Source organism: Tinamus guttatus, unplaced genomic scaffold, assembly GCF_059628265.1.
Source record: "Tinamus guttatus ecotype Peru unplaced genomic scaffold, ASM5962826v1 Tinamus_guttatus_pri_ptg000089l, whole genome shotgun sequence".
Classification (NCBI taxonomy): Eukaryota; Metazoa; Chordata; class Aves; order Tinamiformes; family Tinamidae; genus Tinamus; species Tinamus guttatus.
This window is the reverse complement of record NW_028288623.1, coordinates 918,162-939,380: the sequence shown is the minus strand read 5'-3', so window position 1 is coordinate 939,380 and position 21,219 is coordinate 918,162. Positions and strand designations below refer to the sequence as shown.

Below are 21,219 nucleotides of genomic sequence, written 5' to 3'. Positions count from 1 at the left end.
GCAATGAAGGAAAGGTGAAGCTGTTCGAATCAACAGCAAAATTCAGAATTAACTCCTCCTCTGGATGAATAAGGCAGTTGGTGCTTTCCTCAGAGCTAATTTCTCTGCCCTCTGCCAATTTCTCTGCCCATGTAGGCATGTCCTAGTGTATACCATCTGCTCCCGCCAAGATGCAAGGGACCTTGGGCGCTCTTTCTTACCCCATGCAAGGAATAGATGAGACAGAAACTGTTCTGGCATTGTCTCGGATGGTTTGGGATTACGCCTCTCTATCCCTGTAGTTTTATCCCATCTGTGTTATAACAGGGACTGCACTCATGGAGAGGACAGCAAGAGCTGGCATATGTGTGTCCCCGAGAGCCTGCGTCTATACTATCAGATTCCTATCTCTACTGCTGATTGCCATAAGAATTTGTATCCTCCTCTTCAGGCAGTTTGTTCTTAAGCCTGTTTTCTGTTGTTGAGGGAATTTTAAGAAAAGCACAGAGTGACATAAAGAAATTTCTAGCAACTATACTAAATATCACTGATTTTCAGCACTTTATTAAAGTGAAAACAGATTTAAAGCAGAACCTGGAACCGGAAACAGTTTTTTCTAGACTTTTGGAGATCTCACATCAAGGGCCAAACATATGTCCTGTATGTCTCTGAACACTCCATTTGAAAATAAAGGCACTTGAGCCTAGACCCCAGCATAGATGTAATGCAATTGCAGATTGAATTGTGAATACACCTAAAGGCATCCCAAAATTGTTGCTACAGTTATAGAAGGGAATTTTGCTAAAAGAGAATTAATAAAAATTCAGGTCACCTTTTAGGAATGCGGTTCCCAAAATTGCAAAGGGTAAGTTGGTGTCACCAATTCATACTCTGCATAGCTGCACAGTTATCTTTGTTGTGCTGACTGCGTAAGATTTTAGCGATGTGTCTGGAGACGGCTGGTGTTGAGTGTGTAACTTTGACGCCGATACTGTTCCCGCCTCTTTCAGCTAACTCAGCTATTGGTGCAGATCAAAGAAAATGAGGGGAAGGGCTGATGAGAAACAGTGCATGAGAGATGCCTGCAAAGCTTTAAATGAGTAAAAAGGGATTAAGATTTCAAATCTGCGGCATGATATCTGTGAATATGGGGCTCTGTTTTGCTCTAACCCAAAGTTAAGAGAGCTTCTGTCACAGGGCGTTCTGTTGTACTTGCACCTTACATGAAGCTGGTCCTTTGAATATTAGTATATTTGAACAAAATTCAACAGGATATTACTAGATGTACCCGGGAATATTAAAGCCAAAAAAAAAAAAGTGACTTTCGGTAGACTAACAACTATTACTTTTGCATTTTCCTCCATTGCAGAATTAGACAAGCTGCTCTCATGTCACCGTCTGTTTCACTTTCCAATTCACAAGAGTTGAGGTGTGTGTAAGTAAAAACCTAATCTTCCTCCCCCTGGAAAATACAGCTGTACATTAAAACTTAACAAGACAAAAGGGGAAGCGTGAGACTATAAATACAGGGTAAAACTCTTTCACAGTCAAAGATCCTCAGAAAAATAAGGCTTTGGAGGGTGAGCAACAATATTTTTTTATACCTCACTGAAAATAGCAATGCACTTGCATTACATAGATCATAAAAATGTTTGAAATAGGGGTAGATCAGAAGGGTAGCACTATGATCCTTGAGACATGACACTTTCCAATGCAATGGAAAGAAGCTACATTGTTTTTCTTTTACTTTTTTCTACATGGGTAGAGACAAGCTGCAGATCCATATACCAGGCCTGATAATGAGGCTGAAGGATCTACCTTTAAAAGCTCTACTCTCTCTAGCCCCATAGAGCCAGAATGTTTTGGCTTTATGTTAATGCCATAGATTTTTTTGTAAAAGTTTTATGTCAAAATCTACCCTTCTTTTTAAAATTTAAGTGTTGGCTGCCCAAACAGTTGGAACATTTCATTAAAAATTTGTCTACTTAAACTTTTAGTGCTAAGTATTTTAACAGCATTTTTATTTTTTTGCAGCCTCCTTGTTATGTTTCAGCTAGGTCTGAATAAAACTATCAGCAGCTAGGTAGGAATGTAAAAATCCAAAGCCTGGAACTTGGTGTATATGTAAATAGGTGTTTTGGATGTGTTTGGCTATGTGTCATGTAAATCAGCAGTAACAGTACTGGTTAGTGACTTACCTAAAACCAGAATAAAAGGGAACTGAAAAAAAAAATAGGTTATAAATGATCAGTGGTTCATGGAGTGGTATGCATGTGAAAATGGAGCCCTCCATGGGGTGGTATGAAAGTTTTATTAGCAAAGGTTTGTGATGGTCCACACATTCACAAAGAGTGAGTACTGAATCAGTTATGTAGGTCGTTACAAACAGGATGCCACTCAGTACTCCATATTTGCATGCCTTTATTCTTTTTTCTTTTTTTTTTCTTTCTTTCTTTTTTTTAACAGCTAAACCAGTAATCTAAATGTTGTAGAGTTCTACATGAAACACTGTATATGAAAATAATATAGCTAGATAAGCAGAGCCTGATGTCTTGGTTATCACGCGTCAGACTTCCTGCTGTTCTGATGTGGCAGCTCTGTCCTTCATCTCCCTGGAGATTCCTCTGAAGGAGGCAGTGCTGCTGACCGCTGCTCCTGGCACTAGTCTGGATCCGAGTAGGAGAAACAGCTCATCTGTGGCTGTTTTCCCTCTTTGTTGCAGTTGCTGGTAGCTGATAAAGGCCCAATGACTGAGTAACCGGGAACAGCAAGGGAGTGTGGGTGTGTTTTCATCCCATTTTTGTAAATACACTCCTTGCCACACTGTACTAAGAGCTCTTTGCCTGCAGAGCAAGAATGGGCCTATATATCCAAGTGTACAGGACCAAAGGGACTCATTAAACTTCTAAAAATGACCTCACACGGCTTTTTTCTACTTCTCTAAAAATGTCACCATTTTATACTAGAGTATATCAGGGCTTTCTAGTGCTTGGTTGAATTTTGGTGCTGCTTTCTCTCAGTAGCTCAAGTCTGCTTCCAGTTCTACAGTGTGATAGTGTTCTAGAATATTGTTTTTCTTTTGTGAGCAGCATAGTTGTCATTGTTCCACAAATAAACATTGCTCATCCTAGACCAAATGCTAAATTTTTTTTGATGTATATCATCAGGTCAATAGCAGGACAAAGATGAAACTGAAACAAGGAATCCTGCTGATAGAGGTGTGTGACACAGGTCTTTAGGCTAAGATCAAGCACTCTGTGGTATAAGCTGGTATCAATAAGATGAGCATTTTTTAGTGAGGTACTCAGGGCTGCAAATACAAATCCTGAAGAGTGTTAGTATCAGTGTGGACATGAAGTAGCCAAAAGAGCATGGTACACCTTACACCTAGATTTAAAGCAGTTGCTATATTTTTCCCCCTCCAGTCTTGCATATTATCATTTTGTGGTACTTGTTCTTGAAATTTTATCGAACAAATCCTTGGCTATGGCAATAATCCATATTTACCACTGTGTACTGCACTGTGGAGCACTGTTTTCCTAATATTTAGACTAGGGGAGACTTTCTGTGAGCAGCATGGGCTGTAGGATGCAATCTTAAGAAATGAGGACATCCTGGGCCCCTAGTACAGGTGCTCACCAACCTGTTCCTTTCTCTCCGGTGTACATCAACCATGTTCTTATGAAAGCTTGGCGGTTCGTGGCTAGCTTTTCCTGTGAGCGATGTGACAGTACTACGCAGGAGGATCTGTAGGCATATTCAATGTCCCCTGTGCTACTACTATATCAAATAACATGATGTAATATGATAATGGAAACATTCTTTAAAATTGCTTCCCGGAACTGTGTTTTGGGATATACCTCGACATTGGCAACACTCCAGCCTACAGAGAGCTTATTCCTCCTAAGCAGTATTGTAACCAAATGGCTTAGATTGCTTTGAAGGAAGAGAGGATTCCCTCCAGGGATATATGCTTGGCACATCAGTGAGGTTGACCTAGCAGCCAGAGAAACCAATGTTGGAAGGAGGTGCTGGGCAAATCTAAGATTCAACTTTTCCAAACTTCTGATAAATCCATAGTGAATGGGAAAGTGATGCAGTACTCTTTTCCCTCTTCCCTATATCTCATCATTTACTTGTTTGTCCTTCAACTCCCATTCTTTTCGACTCCCTTATTAGAAAATTTTATTGTGATAAACAATTAAAAGACAGAGAGGTTTTGCTATTCTTGGTATTCTTAAATTCAGCCCTCAGCCAGCAAGATTGCTGTTTCCAATTCTGGTGACACCTGTCTCACAAACACAAGTACTTCTCTCCTTTTATTCAGTAACTTCTGAATAATTGGTTCTTTATTCTCCTTTCTTTTAACTGTCTTGAGTTGAGTTTCTTCTGATCATATAAATGTGAAGAGGGAGAATCAGGCTTGTGATTTTTCTTTTGTTTTAAGGGCTAGAGTATGCCTGAAGGGAAGCAAGAGCTTTGAGTGAGAGAGAAGTATTACATGACAACTCTTACAGATAAGAGGAAAACTTCTTAGTTTGCTTCTGCTCTTGTTTATACCAAACTCATGCTGCTATAATTTCATGAACTTAATGGATTTGCCTCTGAGTTGCAGTGAGATCAGGATTGGCACTTAAATCACTTAAGTCATGCTACATAATTCATTTGCAAGCGCCTTTAATTAGCCGCAGGTAGGCGCAGACTTCCTGAGTTTGCTGCTCCGCCGGGAACGGGCTCCAGCTCCACCCTGCCTGTTCCCCCGGTGCAGCCTCCACTCACCCGTCGCTGTGCGAGCAGATGCCCCGCGAAGCGCGAGCTCAGGCGCTTCCCTCCTTCCCTTCCCGCCCAAGGCTCGCGGCGCCAGGTCCGGGCACGCTGAGGCAGCGGCCGCCTCGCGAGTTGCTCCGCGGGGAAGGGAAGAGGCAGGCGGCGGGAGCGGGGCGTTATGTAACCGGTGCGCGGCTACGGGAGCCGCGTGGCTGGCGAGCAGAGACTCCGTGGGAGCGCGGCGGGCACCGCTTCCCGGCGGAAACGGGCACGGCGGGAGAGCGGCTTGGGAGCAAGGGCAGGGAAGGGGAGCAAGCGGCGGGAGCTGGCGCGTTATTTTCCTGGCAAAGCGACACGCAGTCACCGCACGCACGTGAGCGAGGAGCGCCGTCTGGGAGATGAGGAAGGCTCCGGGCTCCCCCCGCCGTGCTCCTGCTTTCCCGCAGGGAAGAGCCCAACAAGTGCCGGAAAGCGGCCGCCGCGCGCGCGCTGCCCCTTTAAGACCTGCTCGCTCGCAGCCCCAGCGCCAGGGAGTGACCTCTGGGCTTTGACAGCTCCCCTAATAACCGGCGGCGCGGCGGCCCCGCCCCCGCGCGCCCATTGGGCGGCGCGCCGGAATCCCGCGCGCCCATTGGCCGCGCGCTTCCCCTGAGCGAACCTTTAGAACTCCGAGGCACAATATTCTGTTACATTGTAGCAAAATGGCGACTGTCATTCACAACCCCCTGAAAGCGTAAGTAGGAATCAAAAATGTACATATTCCGCGTGGTTTAAATATGAAAAAAAGGCGCCTTCCCGACGCTGGCTGCCAGCCCGAGCCAGGTGCCTCCAGCCTCCGCGCCGATCGCTCCTCCCGCCCTCCTTTCTCTCCGCGCCGATCGCTTTATTTTGTGCAACACCTAAACGTGGGGCGCTCCAAATTAACAGGAAAAAAATGTTACTTTTTTTTTTTTCTTTTTTTTGCGCGACTCTTGATCGGCTGCCGGGGCGCGCGGAGCGGCGGCGGGAGGCGGGAGCGGCGGCGCTGCACGGCCGGGGCAGCCCGGGGGCTGCGCGCACCGCCCGGCGCCGGGGCCGAGCGGGACGGAGCGGCCGCGGAGGCAGCGCCCGCCCGGCCGCTCTCTGGGCGCTCCGGCCGCCGCGCTTGCGGGTTGTGTTTTGTTTTCTTTCTTTCTTTTCTTTTTTTCTTTTCCTTTCTTTTGCAAATCTTTGCGGAGTTGGGATGAGTCTGGGAAGGGGGAGAAGCGGCTTATCGCTCCGGAGCGATGCACCGAGCAGCACCAGCGCTCGGGGCGTGCGCGCGCGCCCGGACGAGCGGCGGCAGCGGCACCGGGCGCCTTCAATGAATGGCGCGGGGCAGGAAGCGCGGGGGCGCCCGGCCCTGGCCTCTCAGTGCGGAGAGAGTCGGTGGCGGAGCCTCCCCGGGCAGGCTCTGCACGGGCGCAGCGCGCGGGGCAGGTGCCGCCGCCGCCGCAGGAACCTCCCGGCGCCGCGCAGCGCGGGAGCCGCTTCTCCTCTGGATCGCGTCCTCTGTTTTCCTTATGGTCTGCAGCGCACACCGCTAATCCCGCCAGGCATTAGGGAGAGTGGGATTTGGCACCGTACGTGGGGAGAGGAGCTGTCTTAACCTTTTTAAAACGACTTTTCAGCTAACGGGGGCAGCGCGCTCGCTAGTGCAGCGGGCAAACAGGGTACCTGGCGGGGACGGTTCGTTTGCACTTTCTGGCTGCGCCGAGTGAGTGTTTTTATACGTTTGAGTTTTTCGGGAAGAAATTAGGGCTGCGAGGTTTTTCTTTTTCTTTCTTTCATTTTTTTTCCTCGACTCAACTCTGCGGCCGGAGTTGGAAAAACACTTGACGGTTTTTCCAGGGATTCCTGCCGGCAATGCGGAGGGCAGGAAAGCCTCGGACTCCCGGGGGTGCTGACACGTTTCTCCCCTCTCTCGCTCCCTCCTGGTGAAAATCCTCGGCTTTCCCTCACTCCGCGGCCGCGCAGCGCCTTGGCCAAACCCGCGGCTGACACGGGGGTGCCCGGGAAGTCCGGTCCTCCCCGGCGAGCACCACGGGCCTCCCCGGCGAGCGCCACGGGCGGCCCCGCTCGCCGCTTTCGCCGCGAGAGCAACTTTTCCGCAGCCGCCGCTCGCGCCGGGCCGCCCCTCACCTGCGCCTCCAGGCGCCGCGCGCGCCGGGGCTGCGGCGGGGCCTGCGGCGTGGGGGGCTGCCCGCCTGACCCCGGCTGCGTTTTCTGTTAGCAACTCTTTCGATAAGGCGTTTTGTAATTTTGATTTATTCCCTGAAGTTGCCGAGGGGGAAACAGTGCCCACGTAACTAAATTGTGCATGGGGTAAATCAGGACAAAAGCAGCAGCAGGACACATAATAGGGGGAAAGATGCCATGCACGGGGTTTTATCCTCATGTGTCCTTCCTGACAATGAAAGGGAGCTGAATGACATTTGCATTTCCTCTGTGTGCGTTTTGATTGTATCTCTAAACCCACAGACGCCCCCTACAGAAAGCGGCCGCACGGAGGTTTCCCTCCGAGGCGGGGGGCGATGTGAGCCGGAAAATCCTGGCTCAGGTATCGCGCAGCCTCCTGCCTGTGCTGGGCATTTAAGTGTGTCCAAAATACAGTTTCTCTCCGGCACTTGGACTCGTATGTGGCTGCTCATGCTGGACTCGTCCTCTCGAGATAATGTATTCCGGTGCACCTGAGCATCGCTGGGAATGCGTTACACAGAGTGATGAGCTCCGGCTAGGGAGTCCCCTAGGAGTGACGGGCAACTCCTTCTCTCAGCTCGCCTCTTTCTCCGCAGCTCTCGCTTTCCTCACCAGCTGAATGTCTTTGGTGCTTTCATCCCTTTGCTCACCTCCCCTTTGCCTCCTCTCGCAGCCCGGTTGGTTTGACACGACTGCCCAGTTATTTCTGCCGTTTAGTACCTTTTTGTTTCCCAACATGGTGCTAAAGGCAAAAATCTTAGAACTTTCACAGATCTGCAATGGAAGGGCAGCAGGTGTCTGGATAAACACATTCTTCTCAGTCTTTAAAAAAAAAGAAAAAAAGGCAATATTCAGATACATCCGATGGGACATCAGTGGGTTTGAAATGCTGTTTTTTTTCTCCCCAGCAGCCTGTGTACTTATTTCCATAGTTTTACTTTCCATCTTTTTGGGTATCTTAATACAGAGAGACTTGAGCAATGCAGTGAAGGAAACAAATACAGTTTAAAAAAGTATTGTGAGTGACTTAAAATGTCAGTCAGAATTCTCAATGGACTTTGTAAACATTAATTAATTAAACCTCTCAACATCCCCGTGGAGAAAGGATTATTGCCTTTGTTTTATGGATGGCTAAACTAAGAAAAAGTGGTTAGAAACTTTCTAATTCAAAGCCCAAGTCAAGAATTCAGCACTTTAACTTCCAGTCCTAGCGTTTAGTCCCATTTCCTCCATCTCTGCCTTATTAGTGATGTGCATATGGTACCATAATGCATTTAATGTAATTAAGATCTTGTAATTTACCAAGTCTTATCTAGCAGAAAAGCTGATTCCCCCACTCCTTCTCCATCTTTACTCCCGCAGCTGACTTTTATTTCAGGTTGTCAATTAAACACACTAACTGGAACATATGTTAGGCTGTTGCCTTTTTTTTGCACGTGAGATTCCCTTGCGTTGCAGCTCTGCCTGAACATTTGCAAGTGAAGCTGTTGCCTTCAAGTAGTTTGGCCTCTGCGTAGCAGTGCTGGTGTTTTCCATTTCTTTTGCCTAAAACTGTGCCTGCCACAAAAGGGCATACTCAGTGACCTAGGCTAAGTTGCTTATTTCTGCTGATGTTGTTGGGCAACTTTGGTGTGGTTGGGAACTCTTATTCCCAGCCAGGTGTTTGGGGACCAGATCAATGTAATCTTGTGCACACAATGCCAGACCCTTGCAAACCTTGCCAGGCCTGTTCCCTGTCTGCAGTGCTTCCCCTGCAAACACTCTGCAGTACTCGATGTCCCTCTTGCTTCAAGCCAGGCTGGTGCTCGGGTTTCCGCATCCCGTTGTCCTTCTTTGAATCAACCCTGAGTTACGACGAAGTGCTAATGAAAACTGTTTTCTTTTCTTTTTTTTCTTTTTGGATGCTGCAGCGTAAGTGTCTCGTTGCTGATTTTTAATGTCAAAGTGGACCATGCGCAATGCCTCTTCCAGCAGGTGGAAGCAATAAAATAGATGCCAGCCCAGTGCTTACAAGTAATGCAAAGGTGATTTTAATGTGGCTTTGCAAATTCCCTTCTGTTTAATAGAGTTGTTGAACTTGTCTAGTCACTTACCAAAATTTCTGTGAAGTGTCCAGTGTGCAGTTGAAATCACTTAAAAATATAAATGAACTGAAGTGTGACACATTTCAGACCAAAACTATTGTCAATGGGGCAACTCATTTCTTCTATACCCCCCCAAGAGCCTTCAGAGAAAATGTTGCATGAATATTGTTTTATGTATACAGGGAAACATGGGCATAAATCCCAAAGCTGTCTGGGGGGGAAGCCAAGATATGAAGACCTGAGGATATGCTGGTTTGGATAGGGGAGTGTCTGATATGTTGCTAGTTGCAGTGTTTGTCTAGGTGCATCAGTAACTTGTGCATGATTAGCTGTTGTAGTGCTTTTGTAATCTTGTTTTGTTGGTGCTTTAGCCTTTCACAGTCCGTCTGGTTGTATGGATGGATGGAGCTTGTGTTATAAAGATGTCACTGAAAAAAAGGATTTTCAAACGTGTTATTTATGGTGTGTGAAAGTAATATTGAGCTAACTCAGATGGGATATAAGGTGACTACAAAAGTCCAAAGATCCAATCTTTTTGGGGGTGGAATAATTTCAAGGCAAGTACATATCCAGTGGACTGGGATCCTAATGTCGCAGTGTCAGATGGGAGTAATTTACCCAGAGCATGCAGAAGTCCGGAACGCAACGTGGAACATGGTATGTTTGCAGTAGGAGTCATGGTGAACAGTGGTACAGGCAGCGTGGCTCAGCCCCTGTGCAGCCTGCTTTCTTAAAAGCAGAAGTATTGTGTTCTGAGGTTGCTCTAAACCCCAGACTTTGTCCAGCTTGTGCACCTGCTTCTTGCAATTCGTGACAGTTGGCCATTCCTCTGGTATCCAGAAATGAGGTATCCCAAGGTGTCCATTGTCTGGGAATAACATGTTTTTTAGAATTGCCTTTTGCTCAGGCTGGTGTTTTCTTACTCTGGATTGTCTTTCATGTCAGAGCTGAATTTCTTTGCTTGGTAGATCAATTTTACTGTCTTGGTGTTTATTCTGGGCTCATCACTGTGTTGTCTCTATGTGATGTTGCCTTGAGCGAGAACCATCCCTCATTGTTTATCCCCAAGGACTTGCAGGAGGAGAATGAATCTGCTTTGGAAGCTGAGTTTTTTTTTTTCCCTCGGACAGACAGACCTCTGATCTGAGGAGTCCCTGGTCCGGGTGACATCCTCCCATGTGCAGAGAAGCGGCACCAAGGCAACGTTGCTCGAGGCCTCTTCTGAGCGCTCCGTTAGGGCTGTGCAGCTCTTTTGTCTTTGCCTCCAAGTTTTGCCCAGCATGTACAGACTCGGCTGTGTTAATTGCTTCTTTAGCATAGGTCTCAATCTTTGCTTTTTTGTTTCTTTCAGGGAAAGCAATCTCACCAAACATTGTCTAGTAGAAAGCATACTTTCAAATCTTGTCCTAATTTTTTAACATTTTTTATCAGGTAACTGCTCTTTTTTTTTTTAAGATTTCTGTATAGTTTGTGAAGCAAACCCAATTACACTGGACTAGTGTGTGAAAAGCAGAAAGTGATTTTCCTTTCAGAAGAAAAGAGAAACTGTCTAAAATGAGTGATATGCAACATAAACAAACAGTATAAGTGAGTGCTTGAATACTGAACATTTACAGTTCTTGCTTTTTCTATAGTAGCCAAAATTTTTAGAAAGGACACATCCTTTAGTTGTTTGATTGTTATATATTGTTTGTTTCCCAGGAGAGCACATTTTAGTGAGAGATTCCCAGGGAGTATCTCAAAAGAGAGCAGTGCAGTATCTTAACAGTTGCTGGCAGGTATCCTCCTCACCACAGCGTGTCCTCCCGTGTGGAACGGCAGGAGCTGCCCACGTGTGGCTTGGTTTGCAGGTGACCTGCACTCCCGCTCATGGGAGGTGTTGCTGGCTCCCCGGCACTGTTCGAGGGGAGGTTTTCCAGGGAGTCACTGAGCAGCAGGCGCAGGGCCACGACGGGCAATGCTGAGTGTGCGCTGGGTGGCTGTGATCAGCAGCATGTGCTCGCCAAAGCCTGAGCCACGGATTTTGCGTTCTGCGGAGCTGTAGCTGGGAGAAAGTCCCCTGCTCAGGTGCTCATGGGGACACTGGCTGCTCCAATGTTATTATTCTGGTGAGAAAGGCTGGACGTGTCATTAAAATTGCAGTCCCTTGTGAAAGAAATGATCCAATCTGAGGGAGGATCATCTCTCCATTCATACAATGCTGTGTGCTGTGAACATCTGATAATGCTGTCCATGCTTTCTGATAATAAATGAACATAAAATGTGAACATACTTATTAAATCAGAATATGCAAAGGAAAGGAACCCCACATAATTTATAGGATCGTCTGCTGCCAGAGTCCACCAGATCTCCCCTCATTTTGGTTCCCTCACTTGTCCTAAAGTGCAGCCTGGTTGAGGCAATCAATTAAGTTGCTGTTTAAACAGTTCCTGGTGACCTTAGTTGAGACATTGTGCTAGGTTCTTTACACACACACACACACACACACACACACACGGTCTAATGGCTCCTGCTCAGTAGGTCTCAGAAGTCTAAATAGGTTGGATGGTGCAAAGAAAATCAAGTGCAGCAATGAAATAAGGCCACGTGCTATGGTGGTTAATTCCGGTCTGTCCTCCCGCATGAGCTGGCAGTGCGGATTTGGTCTGTTGGGATGCGGGCACGTTCCTGCTGCCAAAACACAGAGCACAGAGCTCCTGCTCTGGGTGCTGTGGGCTGGCTCCCTGCTCACAACAGGAAAATAGATGGTGTCTGTTGGAAAAAAATTACCTCTTCAAAATCTGTGAGTGTTTTTTCAGGTTTTGGAAGAGTGAGTGAACACTAGTTCAGCGTGTTGTGTCGTGTGACCATGAAAGTTTTGATCTGGTTCTAGGAAGTTTGCAGTTTCTAGTGTGTTTGCAGTCTTATGGATCCACAGTGTGCTTAGTCACAGAGCTGGGAGGAAAAAAAAGAAATGGCTGGCGTCATATCCCAGATAATTCTCTATCCAGTGAACTGTGCTGCTGGGAAAATTACAATGGAGACACAAAGTTAATATTATTTCATCAAAGGAAAAGTAATATCTGTATTTCCATTTCCTGCAAAAACAGTCCAGACCTGAGGAAAGTAATCCATGGATTTGTGACTCTTCAAGTATTTTGGCCCCTGTGTTGTTTCCTGACAGATTGTGGTTAGTCACTGATGGGCACAAATATATTTCATGTTTATGATTACTTTAAAACCTATGCAGTCTGGGGAAGGAATAATGGAAACAGTGGTTCAGAAAGCTGTTTAACTGCTAAACTCCTTTGGTCTTGACCGTGAATAAAAAATGCATAATGCTTGTGGTTGCTCTCCTATCGAGTGTTGAAGTAAATTATACACCAGTGCCCCATATCAGAAATTATAACATGAGGCCACTTGTGTCTACAGGCTTCCCCTGATTGTTGTTTTTTTTTCCTTTTTTTTTCTTTTTTTTACTACCAAAAGGTGTTTTGAAGACTGTATTTTTTAGTGATTTTTATGCCCTCTCTATCCTTACAGTTTTCAGTTCATCAGCATATGCCTGTTGATGTGAAATATGGACCAAACCAGGGCACAGCTTTAATTCAGAGACCAGCACTCTTTCTAGCTGGGCCAGTGCAGGTCAAGAGGCTTGTGAGATGTGGTGGGTAAGGGCTGGGGACAGGAGTGCTCCTACTGGGAATTTTTCTCCCCAGGTATGGCTCAGCTCCTTTTACTGCTGCCAAAGCGGGCTGGCTCCTTGATTTTTAGGAAGTGCTTCTTTACCACGGATGTGGTAAAGATGTGCCCCTCTGCTGAGTTCGAAGATGCTGGTGCTCAGTGGTCAAATGCACAGAGGCAAATGTGATGGTACAGGGAGAAGGGAGCCCTGAGAATTTGTCACCCCTCTCTGCTCCTGCGCTTATACAAATGAAGAGCAACTTTGTCAGGCAGGTGACTGTGATGCCGGGAGCAAACAGGCGTTCCTCTAACCAACAGGTTTTGATAGGAAGTATGTGAAAAACCCCTCTCTCCTCCCTCAGTTTCCTGTCTCCAGCAGCTCTGATTCCTTTTTGTTGGTAGGTTCAGCTAAATGTTTTATCTCTTCCTAGCTTGCCTCTCCCCCGCCTCCCAACCTCTTTCCCCCATTGACCTCTACAACACAGTCCTAGCTGTTGATTTATCAGGGCAGGCTGGCTCAGCAGTGTGTAGAGATTGCTTTTAATTAACTCTCTTCGTTTTTTTCCAACCTTCAGGGAGCAGCAACCCTTTAATGATTTTAATATTTTATCCGGATTTATATCCACCTTATTTGTTGTTTGTTGCTCTGCTTCCCCGCATGCTCTTCCTGAGTCATTTCCCCCAGTGACATGGTTATTTCAGGCCCCTCAGACAGGAGGAGGAGGGCTGGCTTTTAATGGCTTCTGGCCTGGGATTCCCTGGGATGCACACAGCACGTTGGAGCAAGGTGGGGCATTGAAGGGGATGCGTTTTGGGGCCGTGCTTGGAGCAGGGCTCGCTCCCGCTGAGCGCGCAGGGCAAGGTGGCTCTGCTGCGCAGTTACAGTGCGGCAGATCAGAGTTTACCGACTTAAACCTGACCTCTGACTTGCCGTGTGGTGCGGGCAAGCCAGGAGTTTATTCTCCCGCTCAGGTATGACTCTCAGGTAAGGCAGGCTGAGTAAAGGAGGCTCCTATGTAATTACATGTTGTTAAAATGTAGTTAACTTCCTGTATATGAATTCAGGCCTAAATGAGAGTCCCTCTTTGCCAGTGAAAGGGAGCTTTGCCTACTGTGAATAACACCCCTGAGTGAGATTGCTTCAGACTGAGCAGAAAGCAACCATACAAAATTTCTCCTAGCTGTGTCGTGGCCACATGGTGAACCATTGACAGAAGGTGAGGTAGAGGGGCCCCGTTTCTTTGCCTTTGCTGGTGTAGGGCAGTAGGTGAGCGATGTGTTGGAAAGGGCCTTCCTTGGCAGCTGTTCTGGAGCCAAACCGAAGTGGGGCCCATGGAGGAAGAGGAGCAGACTGAGCTGAAGCTGTCTGCCTAATTCTGAGGGAAGGAGTTCAGTGCTGGGGATCGCTAAGCCGGCGCCGAGGCAGTGGTTTATGCCTAGAACTGATAAAGATGCTGTTGGGATACAAACATTTTACCACTGAAGTGAACCAGTTTTACACCAAGTGACAAGTAGTTAAAAATATACTCTCCCTGCATTTCAAAACATACATGCTACAGAGCAGACAGTGTTGTCAGTTTAATTCATGCATCAAATTCAATGAAGTCATTGGCATGAGAACAGTTTGACTCCATTTATTTTACAGGGCTCCTTAAAACCGTGTGCAAGTTTACCACTTGTTAGAAAAGCAACATGGATTAGCTTGTTCCCAGGTCTGAGGAGAGTGACCCTGGGCCACAGGCTCAGAGGAACATGGTCGTGGGTGCTACTTGTCAAAATATTGGCAGCACGTCGCTACATAAGATCATCTCTGTCATCTGGTCTGCAGTTTGTGCTTGTCTCTTGTATCTTCCTCTGCAGCCGAGTTTAATTTGCAAAAAAATAATTGCTTGGACCTGTTTTATTTAACCTGTTTTATTTATTTATTTATTTATCCGCAGACTCTTGCTGCAATTCTGCAGTAGCTTTTGAAATTCCTCAATGCACTAGCTTGCAAATGTACCTGGTTCAGGTATTTATTCTGTTGAGCAGATCTCAAAGTAAATTCCCTCCTCCCTGACTATTAACTTTACAGTTTTGTTTCCAGAACCAGCTTATCCACAAAATGCTGGAGTGAGCAAGGGAAGGGCAGTTTCCTGATATGTCTTCAGAATTCCTCACCACTGAACACGCACCTTGCAAAGCTGAAATCTGGCTGGCCCTCAGCGTGCAGGCTATTTCCTAGGTTGTTTTTACAAGCTACCTTCCCCTCCATGCAGTTTTCACAGAGGAAGAGGAGGAATAGATGAGGGGTGAACCTCTTGGCTTTGGGAAAGGCTCTGACCAGAAAATAGATTGCAATTCCAGCTGAATGGTTCTTTCCCTTGGTAACAGAATTGTATGCCGGGGCTCTGAGCTCTTTGCATTAATTCCATCTCCACTAAACTTTCCCAGTCAATTAACCCTGCCCATCTCCTACTCCAGCAGCCACATGTGCCTCTCCTGCCACGGCAGGGTTTTGGAGCAGTGACTCCTTCTGCAAGCAGCTTTTCTCCAGCAGCTTTCCTCTAGCATGGTTGTCAATCAGGACCCAGCACGTTTTTCCCTCCAACACATCTATTTGCAGGCCTGTAGGACTTTGGCCTTTTGCTTTTGTCTTTTAAATACTCTTTTTCCTTTTTTTTTTTTTTTTTTTTTTCATGAGGGGCAAACACAGATATTGTGTGTTAAGGTTTTTTATGCTGATTCTAAAACTTCATGCGATTTTCAGTCTTAGTCTGAGTGAGTTTTGATAAACCCAGATGTTTCTTTTGGTTTGTGTCATTCTGCCTCCTTTGCATTTTGATTTTATTTGACAAAAAGGTCTTATGGAGTTGTCCAGTGGTACTAACATGGTGTTCCAGAGAGCCCAAGGATCTCTTCTGGGTAGGTGACAAACCCAACTGAACAGGTCAGTGGTGAGTACTTGAAGTGTCCTGGAGATGCCAACCCATGGGCTTTGGAGCAGAGCACCTCTGAAGGGGCCTCTGCACACAATACCATAGCTGCAGGTATGGTTTCCACCCTGACACTAGGGATATCTTGGCAAAACACTTGAGACAGCAAGAAAGACTTGAGCATGTTCTCCTTGCATGTTCTACTGCCATCAGTGCTCAGGTTGGGCTAGAGTACCTGTTAAAGCAAGGGGCTTTAACATCTTTTCTTGAGTGTGTAGGATCTATTTCTAGTGGGTGGTAACTCTATCACAAAAGCTCCCTTCTCAGTTGGTGCTAATTGGTTCCTTTGTGGGTTCTTTCAAATGAGCAAACAAGGATGAAATTGGCCACAGAGGCTCAATTAACAGCAGTGTAGGTTTAGAAGCGGGTTCATGGGTCTTATGTCCAGTCCCTTGGTACCATGTCAGATAATCCCTTTCATAAACTGAAAAGTCCTTGTCTTAAATCCCCACTGTTTGTTGCCATTACTCCTCTTGGGACAGTTCCAGAACCCACTGCTCTGATGGCTTGAAATAGCATTTTAATCCCTAGCCTAGACCTACTTGTGACCAGTTTATACCCATTTGTTTTGGTGCCAGCATGAGGTTGTTAGTCTAAATAGCACTGCTGCCCTTGTGTCCTCCTCTCCATTGTCATGTCTTTCTACAATACCAACATTAGACCCCTCAGCCTTGGTTTTGAGTTCTGTGCTCCAGACTGGATCTCTCCCATTCACCTGTCTCGAACATGCGTAGATAGAGCAGTGCTGAGCGTTCCCGTCGAGGCGCTGCTGCTGCCCGCAGTGCTGCCTTCGGTTTGTGCCTCTCCTGGGGGACTTTTCTTGTGGCTGTGGCCTTCTGGTGGTTCAAAGTCACCCTGTGATCCTGCTATGTTTCTTCTTGTGCACTTTTGTTGTTGCTGAACTGTTGATCTCCAGGGTTTAATTGCAAGTTGCACTAATTAAATATGCCTAATTCTTTTTTTTTTCTCTCCCCAATATTCTTATTTCCTTTGATGCCCCTTGAACTCGTACCACTGTCTAACTTCTCTCAGCATGCCTGCTTTTTGTGCCAAGGTCATTGACGGAAATATTAAAGAAGACTGGTCTCTAGACCTGTCCTTTCTGGAACTCCAGGAGTAACGTCCCTTCAGCCAGTTGCTGTCTCCTTCCACATCTCCTGTGCCCAAGCGCCTTTCTGCAGTTTTTCAAGCATATCATCACTCTTGGACTAATCTTCCTCTGCTCCATTTAGACTACTTCCACATGTACTGCTGTATCAAATGTTTTTGAGAGTCTAAATTGATTAGAAATAGGTATCTAGAGCACCAGTAACTTATCAAAGCAAGATGCTGAGTTACCTTGGCATAAGCCCTTCTTTTATTTTCCTTATTCCATCATGTCTTTGATTACAGCATCTCTGATGCTATGGATCCCATTTAGAGAAAACGTGTATGCCTAATATGGTATATTTGTGTGTGTGTGTAGTATAGGAATGAAAGAATGTATTTACAGATGATGCTTAGGAAAAATGATACCGTTAGTTAATCAATTTCTTGGCATTTTAAACATTCCCATATACTTTGTATACTTCGTACCGCTTTATGGCAGTATATGATTCAACTCTTTCCTATTGGGCAGTTTTAACACCTCATATAACAGGAAAAATGATTTTTTTTAAACTAGAGGGCTGGGAACTTTAAAAATATTACACCACTCTTTGGATCAATGCATATCCCAGCAATCCCTTGCATAAGTGACCTAAAATCGAGTGATCAAACCTCTATTCCCCTCCCCGTCCCTAGAGAGATGTTTGTAATTAGATAAAATGAGGACAGAATATGCATAAGTATCTGTTATGCTGGGATTCCTGCCCAGAAAGGAAACTCAGGGCCTTAGCTGGTCATAATCTTCTGCACCCCGTATGTTATTGACAGGGCTGTGGCTTGAGAACCTTGGGAGCTCAGAAGCAGATTTTTCTATAAAGAGCAGCTGCTGTCTTATGGCAACCTTTCCAAATTGACGGCTTTCCAAAAGCAAGTTGAATTGCACTTCCTATATCTCACTCATCATTCATTGTCGAGGACATTTTTCTCTTTTTCTGTAAGAAAGGGCCTGATTCTTCCATCTCGTGCTTTGCTCTGTGGGAGTGAGTGAAATGACGGCCGCTGTGGCTCGGAAGTGCTTCCCATTCACTTTGTCCAGGTGTGGATGGGTACACAAGGTACAGGAGAGTGGAGAATTAGTCCTGGAATTGTTTTGTTTGATTGATTATTTTTTTTTCCTCATTTCACTTGGCAATTATTGCTTGTCTCTGGTTTTAAGCAGAAGGGACCATGGTGGTGTGGGGGCAGATTCTGGTCGTTTGCTCAAACTCAACAGCCTCTGCAAATCTATGCAACAAGTCCTCTAGCAAAATGATCCTGCCCAGTGCACGGGAACTGGCTTGGTGACACTTCAGAAATCTGGAGGCTGCTCTATCTGGTGTTTCCCTTTTTTTCTCGCAGTGTGTTTGATGTCAGCTCACCTCTCCTAAACTTGTGCTTTTTTAGTCCTCTGCTAGATGTGTATTTTTGTCTTGTGACTTGACAACAGTGAAATACAAAACCGGGATGCTCACAAATCTGACAGTGTTCCTCAGATATCCCAGGCATGAGTGGATTTACTGTGCACTGATTGATAGCTTTCCTTAGAGCAGGCTACAAGCCTGCGTGCTGGTCTTCCTCTCTTGCTCTGCCTCAAAATCCTTGGGTTGAATGTCAGTGAAGGTCGAAGCGTTTTGAGAAAATGATGGGCAAGGTCATGTAGGAACATGCCCTTCTGCACATTCCTAGGGAAAGTATCTAGCCAGGTTTTCCTGGCTCTGCCCAGTATAGCTAAATCAGGGATTATGAGAGCCAAGGCCAAGCTGGAATGTGATTTTGGTTTATTAATTATGTCCATTTTGGCATCTTCGTGAACTGTGGATGTGTCCTCTTCCACTTACAGTAATTCAGAGTGGGAGATCTGGGGCAGATCTGTGTTTTCCATGCTTACAAGGCAGCAGGAACTTCTGTGGCTGAACTGAAATCTGTTTTTCCAATACACTGAATGTGAGAAAAAAAATAAAAAAAGCTTTATAAAATTTTAGCTTTTGATTTGTGGTGCATTCCATATAGCCTGTTGGAGTGCACCAGAACAGCACACGCCAGTCTGCTGCACCCTGTGTGTCTCAGTAAGGCTCTTGAAAGACTGTGCTGTTTTGTTTGTGCTGACAGTCAGTGTGATTTTCACTAAAGTCTATAAAGTTCTGTCACTGCGAGAGACAAATTTCAAGGCAACCTCTCCAGCAGAGTTTTTTTTTTCCCCTTAAATTTTCAGAATCTCCCTCCCCCGAGGAAAGGCAGCAGAGCTCTGTGCTTATAGTTCGGCAGCAGATGTTGGCGTGAGCAGTCACCTATGAGATCCTCCGCAGAAGTCTACAGCTTAATATGCAGGATGGGCAGCAGATGACTTCTTAGTAATAGGGATGGGTCAGACTAAAATCCTGGATCTAAGCACTTATTGAGCTTCGAAGACTTAGCCTGGATCCGAAGCTGAATCCCTCTCTTTAATGGACAGGATCCAAACACCCACATGCTTTGGCAGAGCTCAGATCCAAATTTTCTCTACCTAAAGAATCAAGGTTCTGTTTTCATGTAGATTCTCCTACTAGTGAGGAGTAAAGGAAGGGATAAGACAGAAAATATGACACATTGGCAATATTGTTTTTCAATACTATGTTTTTCAAAGTTTTTTTTTTTTTTTTTTTTTTCCATGAAGCGTGAGCAGCTCTTAAAAATCAGAGAGAGTATAATTGTCAATGAGCCAGAATGGTTAAATGCTTTTAAATATTTGAGTTGGGTTATTCCTTCACCTTTCTTTCTCACAAACATGTCTGGTAAAGCTCCAGTAATAAAAACACTTGCTGGAGGAGAGAAATAAAACTCTTTTCAGCAAGTAATGATGGTGACATTTTAATCAAATCATAACAACACTGTTAGCCATGGTTTAGGTTTGGCATTGAACATATACACAACATTTGTTCTTTTATACAGTATCTGTATTACATTGTAAAAATAGCACAATTGCAAAAGTAATTTGTCACCATTGTGCCAACTTTGTTCAGCTGACAGTTGCTGTTTGATCTTTTAAAGCAACATTTCATCCATATGTTAATACCAACTGTATAATTAATTCCCTCTGCCTTCAAGTGATCCTGTTGTGCCCTTCTACCATGAACAGTAGTTACTTCCCAGTTTCGACACCTGCAAAACCTGTCACATAAGCTTTGCCCACCTGGATAGTTCCTTACTTACAGCTTACAGTTTGCAAAGAGCGTTCTGCAGACAGCAGTTGAAGACTGATTCCCATGGCCTGCAAGTTTCCCAGTACATTCCCAGTTTTGGATTAACACAGTCACAAATGTCCAACAAATAGGAAAGGTGAAGAACTCTCCCTGGATAAAATGGTCCTGCTTTGGGTAGCAGGGACCCAGTTTCAGAGACCAGACTGGCATACAGATATACTCGCTGTTGTATCCTCCCAGAAAATTAAAATTCAGCTAGATAGGCACAAATAGTTTTTATTTCAAAATTTATTCTTTTTCTTTTGAGTACTGCCTTATTCCTACTGTTACAGTGAAACCACATTTTATTTTAGGAAGGCTGTTATTGGCTTCAGTGCTTCTTTTGGGTTTCTCAAGAGGGAGAGAAACTCGAGGTGGGTAAGAATGGATCAATATGCCTGGGTTTATATGGAGACTGGAACCTGACCCCTGTGCGGGGAATCAATGGACTTTCACACTGCAGAGGTGGATCATACAGTATAGCTGAGTAGCACAGTTATATGATCATATAGATCATATATATATATGTTGAGGAGTGACTCCTCAGCATGCTTACACGTGGCCTCACTGCCCTGCTTGTGCCAGTGCTTTCTGGAACTGCCAGTGCCTGAACTGGGAAGCAACTTGAGGCTTCCCAGCAGGGTGTTTTGCCACTGCAGAGGTAAGGGACCAAGAGCGGTGTTGTTCTGGCTATGGGGAAGGAAAAGGCAGGAAGAGCTGGAATGGAGACGGGGGGAAGAACCAGGCCTGCTTCTCCCCCTGTGAGCAGGGATAGCGAAGATGGGAATGGTGCCTGCAGCTTGGGCTGGAGCCTTCCTCCAGCTGTGGCCAGGGCAGCACTCCCCCCACACAGCGGCAGCCTCTTCGCCAAGTGCCTTCAAATAATGTTCCTTGAAAAACTTCTACAGACACCCAGCTCCCTTGGGAAGTGTAGTGGCACAGTAATAGATCAAAAAGCAGGAAACACGGGCTAGGAACAACCGGTCAGTCCTTTCGGGTTACCCATGGAGACTCTGCTGGATGCGTGGTGAGGCCTGGGCCACCTGATATTTGCAAATGATCTGGAAAAGAAGGGGGAGAAGGAGGCAGTAAGGTTAGCCGATATAGTCCAGCTTGATAAGCGCATCAGGTTACTGTGAAGTATGGAAGAAAGACCTCATGAAAGTGAATGATTAGGCTGAATAAAATGAC

At 45.7% G+C, this 21,219-nt stretch overlaps 1 protein-coding gene across 1 annotated transcript in view; it reads left to right on the top strand.

Annotated features, from left to right (window-relative positions):
- The first annotated feature begins 5,428 nt into the window (after positions 1–5,428).
- The window catches only part of DPF3 (double PHD fingers 3), a 151,242-nt gene continuing 135,451 nt past the window's right edge, over positions 5,429–21,219 (top strand). The window contains exon 1 of the mRNA XM_088520439.1: positions 5,429–5,479. Within this exon, the coding sequence (XP_088376565.1) occupies positions 5,448–5,479 (32 nt within the window). The 5' untranslated portion in view covers positions 5,429–5,447. The remainder of the gene's footprint in view (positions 5,480–21,219) is intronic.